General features: G+C 34.9%; 2 protein-coding genes across 2 annotated transcripts; one reads left to right on the forward strand and one right to left on the reverse strand.

Annotated features, from left to right (window-relative positions):
• Window positions 1-348: 348 nt before the first annotated feature.
• LOC106768290 (ESF1 homolog) lies at window positions 349-6,932 on the forward strand. Its single transcript, XM_014653347.2, has 8 exons — window positions 349-875; window positions 2,287-2,849; window positions 2,951-3,022; window positions 3,128-3,342; window positions 4,047-4,209; window positions 4,400-4,528; window positions 5,542-6,224; window positions 6,465-6,932. The coding sequence occupies exons 2-8, from the start codon at window positions 2,304-2,306 to the stop codon at window positions 6,763-6,765; spliced, it is 2,109 nt and encodes a 702-aa protein (XP_014508833.1). The 5' UTR covers window positions 349-875; window positions 2,287-2,303; the 3' UTR covers window positions 6,766-6,932.
• Window positions 6,933-7,084: 152 nt separating this feature from the next.
• On the reverse strand, window positions 7,085-10,697 carry LOC106768292 (aspartyl protease family protein 1). Its single transcript, XM_014653352.2, has 10 exons — window positions 10,200-10,697; window positions 9,571-9,703; window positions 9,240-9,478; window positions 8,946-9,170; window positions 8,726-8,861; window positions 8,562-8,644; window positions 8,383-8,479; window positions 8,237-8,297; window positions 7,554-7,625; window positions 7,085-7,467 (listed from the first exon to the last, which is right to left on the reverse strand). The coding sequence occupies exons 1-10, from the start codon at window positions 10,499-10,501 to the stop codon at window positions 7,268-7,270; spliced, it is 1,548 nt and encodes a 515-aa protein (XP_014508838.1). The 5' UTR covers window positions 10,502-10,697; the 3' UTR covers window positions 7,085-7,267.

Below are 10,697 nucleotides of genomic sequence, written 5' to 3' on the forward strand. Positions count from 1 at the left end.
ATTATATTTGTATTATTAATTGTTGTCATTATTTTAACATAAAAAATAATATTATTTATTTTAATTAAAATATTTACGAAAAAAATACTTAGTTAATTTTTTTCATATTATTAAACTCTTTATTTAAATATTATTTTTAACTGTACATAATTATAATACAAATATATACATATTAAAATACATTATTTATTCAAAAAATAATCATATAATTTTCTTAATACAAACATAAAAAAAAAACAAATAGTTACTTGTAATTATTTATTTTTTAAATATTTTTGAATACAAATAGTTAAAATCTAATAATTTTAATATTTATATTTTTTCTATTTTCCCTATCGATATTTTCTTCCTTCCATCTTCCTCTAGCTTTTAAACCCTAACACATCATCCGCATACAGCACCTTGCCGCACCTGGACCTCATCTCACCGCACCTGGACTTAACTCCGCCACACCTAGACCTAACTCTGCCGCACCAACACGTTCCCCCTCCGCATCCGAACCTCACCCTTGCCTCACCTTTTGCAGTTTCAAATTCACGCCGGCACCATTGTCTTCTTCTTTTCCCCCCAATTTTTAATTTTTGCAATTCAATAATTTTTGCGATTCAATAGTAGTTAAACTTGAAAAAACAGGGATTAAAGGCTATCAATGGCGGTTCTTTCAAAGGATCCACTGTACTGACAAAAAAAAAAACAACGGCAAGGTCATTCGTTTCACCCTCTCTTTCAAATCCTTTATTCCGGAAAGCCCGTTTCTGCTGTGCTGCCAACCAATTCTCCTCCTTCTGTCTGTGGGAACCATTTGCCATACATCACTTCTCCTCTCAACAACACCCGCGCCTCCCGCCGCCCCCCGCCGTGCCCTCGTTTTTTGGGTAAAACCCATGTTTCTCAACTCTCGATTATAAGTATTTTTTTTATGTATGATTTTGAGTTTGGCTACTTATTTCGCCTGTTTGTGCTTTCATTTGGACAAAAGGTTGGTTGCATTTTTACCAAAGGTTTTGTGGTTATGTTGAGTTTCTAGTTGTGCTCTTCGACCATATGTTGCTGCATTTTATTTGTGTTGGTTATTGGTCACTCCTTTGTTGTAGTATTTTATTGTTTTTTTAATCTGGAAATTTGACGATCTTGCTTGGTTTAGTTCTGATGGTCTTGCTTGAAACTTATGTGAGGGTGTAGTAGGATTTGACGGAATGACTAAATAGGCTTGCCCATTTGGTATGAATAGCTTGTTCAAGTAAGAAGTGCATTTACCTTGTGATTGGAACATAGTTAATATGAACGAAGTCCAATTAGTTAATTGGTAACACTTCAAGCTTATTTTTCTTACACGTACAACTAGTCTACTATTAGCTTGAATCACGTAAGAAGTAAGTCATTAGAAAGTATTAGCCGGTGTCGCCTATTATAAATTGCATTATTTGTTAATAATGTGGTGTCTGAATTGTGAGTGTCCTTGTGTGGGTTGGGTTTTTTTGCCAAGTACTTCTTGGAGGATCCTGCTTTAGGTTTTGCAGATCCAATTACCGATTGTTAGATTTATTTCCTGGTAGAATTGCTATGAAAGAGACTACTGTGGTTGCCTTTAAATGATCACCGAAGAGCTTTTTTTTTTTTTGCAGCTGTTGGAGAATTCAAGTGTTTTTGATTTATCTTTTGTTGTCTTTAATGTAAAAACAAATTAAGAATTCTCGTTGTTGTTTAAGATACTTAACAGTGGCAGTAAGAAAGATACTTAAGAGTGGCTGGAAGTAGTAGACCATGCTATTTGTTTGAATGAATTGTCTTCAGGTTTTATGTATGCTTGGAGCTGGTGCTATACTTATAGACTGCATATATTTTCCACTCCGCTATGTTGCTTTTTTTTTTTTTTTAGTTTTGGATGAGGTGACTAGTTATAGGTTTTCACTTTATAGGGTTTATTTAGTTGTTTATTACAGTGAATGGTTTATGTGACTATTTCTTATTTATTTATTGCTCTAAATTTTATGATTTGTGTTATATTTAACTTCCTTTTTGGTTGCCTATTTTTTTTTGGGTGAACTATGCATCTTTAAACATTGTTGATTTGTTGTGATAACAGAGTCATGCATTTTCTTTGAAACATGCACTTTATTTATGTTGTATATTTCTTTTCCTTATGAGCTTTGGGTTCACTACAATGGACCATGACCACCAAAATATTGACAATGCAACATTTTGTAGTTTTTATTTCATTTGGGAGGGAGAATCTAAGTTTTATTGTCTCCTAATCCTTCCCTTACTTTGTTTTTCCTCTGACAGTGTCCAACTAGAGCATAATGGGATCAAAAAATGCAAACAAGAAGGACCTAAAGGACAAAAGGAGGAAGGTTAAGGATAATTTGAGTTCAAAACATTCTGCACCGAGTGATGGCAAGGTTATCAGTGATCCTCGTTATGCAAAGGCTCACACAGATCCTCGGTTTAGGGAGGCTCCAAAGCGAGAAACAAAGGTGGCCATTGACTCTCGCTTCAACCGCATGTTCACTCACAAGAGTTTTTTGCCCTCTTCTGCTCCTGTTGACAAGAGAGGCAAGCCCAAGAACAAACCAACCTCTCAACTTGGTTCTATGCGCCATTACTACAAAATTGATGAAAAGGAAACAGAGCAGAGTAGTGATGAGGAAGAAGAGATTGAAGAAGAATTGATGAAAGCCAATCGGTTGAAACCAGAGAGTGATAAAGGTTCCGAGTTCGAAGAGACCAGTGAATCTGAGTCGTCAGCTGAATCAGAAGAGGCCAGCGAGTCAGAGTCTGCTACAGATACAGATACAGATGAAGGTGAAGATGAGGTAGTTTACGAGGAAGAAGCATCTGATGTCCAGGTACTGTATTGCATTTAAATTTGAAATTTCTCATCTTTGTTTTGTGTGACATTGTATATAACACTTGTTGGCCCTTTTGAACTATTGTTATTTTGTGACAGGAAGACATAGCAGAAATTGAAAAAGAAACACATAGGCTTGCTGTTGTTAACATGGACTGGAGGTTTGTTAAGGTACTATGTATTTCAAGTATAATGTGCATTTGCTGCAATAAATTTTTGATCCGAGAATTATTTAAAATGTTGGCTAAAATTTTGCTTTTGTTTGTTTTTTGCTAGGCTGTTGATTTGTATGCATTGTTAAGCTCATTTCTCCCATCTAATGGACTGATCAAATCAGTAACTATCTATCCATCCGAGTTTGGTCTTCAACGTATGAAAGAGGAGGAAATTCATGGACCTATTGGTCTATTTGATGATGAAAATGATGAAGATAACAGCAATGATGATATTGACAATGAGAAACTTCGTGCATACGAGAAGAGTAGAATGCGGTAAATAACTACAAAAATACTTGTAATGTGATCTAAATAACTATAACTGTCAAACGTATTATCACCTTGTGTTGTATTAAGTATAACTCAGTAATTTTAGAAGTTTAAATTGGTTCTATCATTTAATGTAAAGTTTTCATTACTTTTTCCTTCAAGAACTCATTACATCAATAGGTATGCCTTCTGATGTAATGTTTAAAAGGGAGGGATATTTTACATGCTGATATTGTTAAATTGAAGAATAGTGTTTAAAGATGATGATCATGATGACAAGACCATTCTTTATATATTTTTACCTCCTGCCGTCCTTTTCCATTTTTCTTGTAATCTAGCCTGATATCAGTGTGACCAATAGTGTTTGGTATAGAGACCTCCTTCTTGTGACTATCATTTTGGAATTCTTGCATTACATTGTGATGATCTAGTTGAGTGGGTGTCTAGAGCTGGAGGCCTTAGAAACACATTGTTATTCACTCATGTCTGATGTCTCGTATGACTTTTTATTGTTGTACCTTTTCATATGTAACATGGGTTAAGTAAACTGTTCTGACGATTGATACATGGGTCCACAACGTACAACTAAGGAAACTTAAGGGATCTTTTCAGCACATCGTCCACTGTTTCAAGATATACTTGTTTACCATGTGGTTTTATATATTTTTTCTTCTTTTCACATTAATTTTTATTATTTCTCTTCTCCCCAGGTACTATTTTGCTGTTGTGGAATGCAACTCAATTGCCACAGCAGATTACATTTACAAGGAATGTGACGGGGTTGAGTTCATGCAGACGTCTAATGCACTTGATTTAAGGTTTATCCCAGACGACATGGAATTCAAACACCCACCTCGGGATGTTGCTACTGAGGTATTTAAGATGCGATTGCAGTTAACCTCCAATAGTATGTCAGATTAAAAAATGCAATAATAAATTTGATTGATGTGGACTTTCAATTCATCTGGTCTATATATGTGTGCGCTCGCTCACATATTTAGCTATGATGTATTTATGCAGTATAAAAATAAATTGTAAAATTTTGACTCCGTTCTGTGCTTAGGTGCCTGCAAATTACGAGTGTAAGGATTTCTATTCTCGGGCTCTTCAGCATAGTGAAGTTACCCTTACTTGGGAGGATGAAGAACCTCTTCGCTCAAAGATACTGAATCGGAATCTCAATGATGAGCAGGTTAGCTTGCTTTCTAGTAATCAAAGTTTTAAATAGTGCACTATAAAACAACTATACCAGTTAGCAATGTAGAGCGGTCCCTCGCTACAGGGGCTGCTATGGTGGAGTGGTTTAGTGCAACTGCTGTAGCAGACTAAGTAGCGAGCTGTTCCTGATGCTATAGCAGTTCTATGTGTTAGTTTCAAAAAATACCTTTGAAAAAAGTATATTAGGCGTGTTGGTATACTGTTTTTGGATTTTTATTTCCAAAACTGAAATCCATAGATGTAATAATAGTGACAATGATAAATACTTATATTTAGAAGATGATGACTAGTGATTCCAACCAATCTAGGAACCTTGTATTAGACTTTTGTTGGTATTTACTTGTAGGCTTTTTTTATTATTACATCTGTGATTTTTTATTCTTAATTATAAATGTTATTATTTTTGAGTAAATGTTTGAGTTTTGAGAATTTATATGTATATAATACATTATATAAATTATAAAAAATTTCAAAACATCTAACTATAGCGTTTTGGGGATGACCGCCAAACTTTGGGCGTCATTTTCTGTATCTTTTGTGCATAAGGTTTATCCATTCTAAAAATTCTGGGCTTGCATAGTGTTATTATAAGCGGTCTTGAGTATTTGCATCTTTTATATGGTCATTTCTCTACGTAGTTCTTACTTATAAAATTAGTTAAAGACCCGTCATACATATTATGAAGGAAACATGCACAATTTATTAATGGAAGCATCTATAAATATCCCTGTCATGCATATATATATATATATATATATATATATATATATATATATATGCGGACATTTTATCCTTAACATTTACCGTACTTGTGTATCCTGTACATATGTCTATTTGTTTTTTAACTATATCATATCTGAAATTGTGAAGCATGGATGTTCTTCCATATTACTTTATATGTATTTTCTGTATTATCTTTTTTTCACTTTGCTTCAAATTGAATGGTCTTTTTCTTATCTTCCCTTCCTCTTGCTTCCTCTTGAATAGTTAGCTCAGATGGAATTGAAGGAACTCTTAAATTCAGATGATAGTGAAAGTGATGATAGTAAGGATAATAATAGTGAGACAGATGATCAGCCTGATAAAATTGAAAAAAAACGAGCTAAATACCGTGCTTTGCTCCAATCTGGTGATGATTCAGATGGAGGTGGTGAACATGATAACCGCCAGGATATGGAGGTCACCTTCAATACAGGTTTGGAAGATTTAAGCAAACATATATTGGAAAAGAAGGATAAAAAATCAGAAACAGTTTGGGATGCATATTTGAGGAAAAAACGTGAGAAAAAGAAGGCCAGGAAAAATAAAGCAAAGTATTCATCAGATGACGACAGCGATGATACTGATCAAGAGGCAACTGAAGAAGCAGATGACTTCTTCATCGAGGAGCCTGCAGTCAAGAAGAGGAAAAAGGCACAAAGTACAGACGAAGAACATAAGCCCCAAGACAAAGTGAGCAAAGAGGAGCTTGAACTGTTGCTTGCTGATGATAAGGGCACAGATACTGGTCTCAAGGGATATAATCTAAAATTTAAAAAGGGCAAGGGAAAAAGGAAGGAGAATGCTTTTGATGAGGAAAAAATACCAAGTAATGCATTTGATGATCCACGTTTTTCAGCTCTTTTCTCCTCAAACTATGCAATTGATCCCACCGACCCACAATTTAAAAGGTATTTTCTGTCCTATGTGGTGACATTTACCTTCTTCTCAATGTTTTTAAAATCAGACTAATAGCTGATCAAGACATTGTTTCAAAGTTCGTAACATTCAAAGGAAATATAGTATCATAATTTTATAACACTAAAACTAAATAAACAAAATCATTTCATAGGTTCTTAATATTCAAAAGTAAACAACAATCTAAGTCAAATATGTTTAACTTCTACTGATATAATCTCGGGTGTTTGCAGGAGCGCGACATATGCCAGGCAGCTAGCCCAGAAGCAGAAAAAGGATAGTGCGGATCCACCTGCGGAAAGGGAGCCTACAAAACCAAAAGGAATGCAATTGTCTTCGGATGATTCTGGCATGGTGAAGGAGGGTGAGGAAAAACCATTAGAAGTTTCGATGTCAAAGAAAGATAAATATGAAATATCATCTTTGGTTAAATCGATTAAGATGAAAGCAAAACAAGTTCAGTTACCCTCTGGTAGCAAGACAAGAAAAGAAGAAAAATCACATATTAAAGGTATGAAGAAAAATAGGCAGTAGTTCTACCGAGCCCAGCAGGTTGTTTATTCTTCCAAGACGTGAAAGTTTTCCTGTCCAAATCACCCATTTGAAATTTTGAATCCACATAATTAGAATGCGTCATTAATATTTTGGTCCAAACTACATGTAAAACGGTATAAATTATAATGGGTTTTGGAAAATGCATCCATTTGGTGGTGTTATAATCCTCATCATTTTATTAGCATTTATAGCTGTATGTTGTCAATCTAGATTCCTATGCAAATTAACCCGTAAGAGTTTTCACCTCTTGTCTTTTCTACAGTAATTAATTATCCCGTTAAGTCTGCACATACGGAGTCTAAGTCGTATTTCTGTAGCAATTTTATTCACTAGATCAAGTATATGTAGTAACGTATAACTGATTTTTCCCAAGTTTATATACCGGGTTCTTATATACAAGCCCATCAGAGACCATTATAACTAGAAAAAAAGTAAAGCAAAAATGGAAAAAGATATACTATTTTGAAGAACACTTGAGGGGTCAAAAAATGGCTAGAAGTGGTAATAGGAGGAAAAAAAATGTAAAAGTAGGTTTAATGATGAATGATGGATTAGGTGGGTTAATAGAGGGATTGGATGTAGCCACGGGATTCACAGCGATTGCAGGAGGGACCGCAGGGGAAACAGCAGGAGAAGGCGATGGGCTAATTGGTCGTGTATTTGAGAGCACATCATCATAACCTGACAATACCAGATACCATTGTTTAACAACAGTGCAATGTGGAAGACCAATAAATTGAAACGTTGAAGAGATGAAATATACTCACAATTAGTTTCTTTCCATCCAAGATTCATGTTCTCACGATCGAAAACTATGTTGTAACCACTCATGAAGTTCTCTGCAGTGGTTCATCAAATAACGTTGATGCTTGGTCTAAACCTTGATTTATGATTTACAGAAACTAAATAGAATTATGCTGTTGTTGTTCAAATTGGTTTTTCAGGATGGATTAGGGATTCGTGTGATCTGAAACCAACTTGGTGTTTTGTTTTGTTTTCAAAATTTACAATTTTCAATTATTAATTACTAATAATATTCTTTTGATTTTTTGACTTAAAGAATATGATTTCACATGATATAATACACTTACATTAATATTACTTATTTTGAAAAATATCTAATAAAATACACTTACTCTTACACTTTATTTTTTAATTTTGTGTAATAACTTTTTTTTTTCATCACACGATTCTCAATAATCTTTTTTTGGTTTTAATCTTAAATAAATTTCTCATTTTTGTTTTGGTGTGCAATAAAATTTTACATTTTGTTTTGGTTCTCGATTTTTTTTTTCTATTTTTGTCCCCTGAAATATATATTTTTATTTTGGTTTCTAAGTTTAATAACATCTTTTAAACATTGAGTTATCTTTTAAACGATCATCTGAATTGTCAAGATGATGCATATAAATTTTAAAAGAAAAAAAAAATGATTGAGTTAAATACTCACGTCCAATGATATTGATGGTGTCACTCTTTTGGATTCCCAAACAAAGAAAGTTTCCTTCCTTCTGCATGTCAGAGAAAGGAAATGAGATTAAGAAGGTTGAAAATGATTAAAAAGCATGAAATTGGAAAAATATTTTGTGCTCCCACCTCACTGATAATTATTACTATGGGATCCGTGACATAATAATCATCTCCACCTTTCATCGTTAGATTCACAGAGGGAACTAAGACTGTCTGATTTAGACTGCAGGTAAACTGGAAATCAGTTTCTGATAGATTGTTCAAAAACAAAATTATGTTAATGGTTGCTCTCAACTCAATATCACCTTATGTCATAACAGTACTCAAAAGGGACATCAGATTCAGGTGATTGAAATGAATGCCGATTTGCTTTGATCCGTGAATTGAACTACAAATAAATTTTTGACAGCTTATGGCTTGAAACAAACTCATTAATCCTTAAAAAACTGTTGCACAGTAGATTACTTACCATCTCACCAAGTCGTGTATAAGCTGGATCACTTATGTATGTAAACGAGGTGCCAGAGTCAAATATTGCATGAAACTCAACATCAGCAAGAAGATCTTCCACAAAAATTTGTGTTATGGTGATGTTATAAGTTGGACTGCAGGGATTAATTAAGCAGCAGTAGAGTTAGACACAAGAATTTTTGTTGCTTCTGTTGTAAAGAGTCAAAACATCCACTTACTGGAATTTGTCAAGGTTGAATGGTGTTTTTCTTTGGTCTGGCTTGCCAGTATCACCAAACGTGATTCTTCCAACACCATCAGATCCAAAACACATTGAAAAGGAATTTGAGATGAGCCCTTCTTTGGCTAGGATGCTAGGAACGGATCTATTATCCATTCCAAGTCCAAATAGGCCATTTGGAGTTCCCCCATTTTGAAACGCACCAGTTTGAACTTGGCCACAACTGCAGCAGATTTATTAATACCAAGAATCAAAGCAGTAAGTATTTTGATTTAGATGTTGAGTATTTTACCCAAAAATAATTCTTGTGTCAGCAGCATCTGTTATATCATCATCTGTGATTAAGTGCAACACGTCCTCTACCAAGATCCCCCTAGATGAAGTATCGTTTGAAAGATAGTCAACTCGATATCGACAGCTGGTGCCAGGTGAAGGACACTGTTGTCTCTGTGTACAATAGCTGCTATTGGTGCATGAAACCGTGTTGCTTGTCGATGACTTATCAAGATTATAGGTGTTAAGTTTAATTATCTGCCAATGGTTGAGTATGAAAAATACGTGAGTTTTGTTCTAGATTCATGAAAAATCAAACACAAACGCTTAGGGTAGAAAAATTTGAATACCTTTCCTCTTGATATCAAATCGGGCACACACCTGGTACAATTACAAGGTAACCAAAACAAGTCACTGCCTGTATCCAACGCCACCAGAAACCACAAAGGTGGTGTCCCAACCGAAACATTTGCAAAATGCAAACTGATATGCAAATAACGAGGAAATATTATTAGTACACAAACACCAACATAGAAATTACGTAAAATGTTAAGTTTTAGTGTTTGGATGAACAAATTTACTCAGTTTCAGTTTCTGTTATTAACTGTTTTCAGAAAAAGAGCATTAAATTCAACCGTTCTGAAACCAAAACGCAACAAAACTTGCTCGTTCGGATATTAAAACTTACTATTATTACATACAGATTGAGCGATTCTTAAAACGGTAAATTGGGAACAAGTATCAAAATAACAACTAAATCGAACCTTTTTCTTTAACTGACAAACCCTTTGGCATCAGAGTTCACTCTAAAATACATAAAGTGTGAAAACTTTTTCAAGCAAAAAAAATTACATCTGCACTTTCCCAGCACAATTATTCTTCCAGAGGCAGAATTCTGACAAACGACCCAGAAAACTTAACTTTTTGAAAAGCAATACAAGTTAAAAAATTGAGCAGTGGGGGTGAAGAATTGTCATACAATCCAAAGGCGGGAATCCGGTAAGTGTCATTGCCGGCGGCGAAAGTGAGCGGCGTAAAAGGGTCGGCGGCGAGTCTCCGGCCCCGGAATATGCGATCTCTGTGGGTCATAGCAGCATAGTATTGAGGAGTTCCCTTCTGAGGAAGATCATCAACAATGCCCAGAATCCCCTTAACCGGATCCGAGAACCTGTGGTGTATGTCAAACCCAAATGTGCCCAAAGCATAACAACTCTCTGAAACCAAACCCAACACCATTACTAACATCACCCATGCCAAACTCACACACCCACAACAACCCATGACTTGTTCAAGCTAACACTTTACTATGTAGCTCAGTTTTCCTCAAACTTTCTTGTTTGATGAAAAATGTTGTGTGCCAAAGAAGATATGGTTTATGTATGGTTTATGCTGTTTGACACAAACAGAGGTCTTTGTTTGTTTGGTCGAGGATTACAGAGTTCTAAGCTGTATGCAAAACTTTCAACTGTTTTGTCTG

The sequence above is a fragment of the Vigna radiata genome, chromosome 7 (genome assembly GCF_000741045.1).
Source record: "Vigna radiata var. radiata cultivar VC1973A chromosome 7, Vradiata_ver6, whole genome shotgun sequence".
Taxonomy (NCBI): Eukaryota; Viridiplantae; Streptophyta; class Magnoliopsida; order Fabales; family Fabaceae; genus Vigna; species Vigna radiata.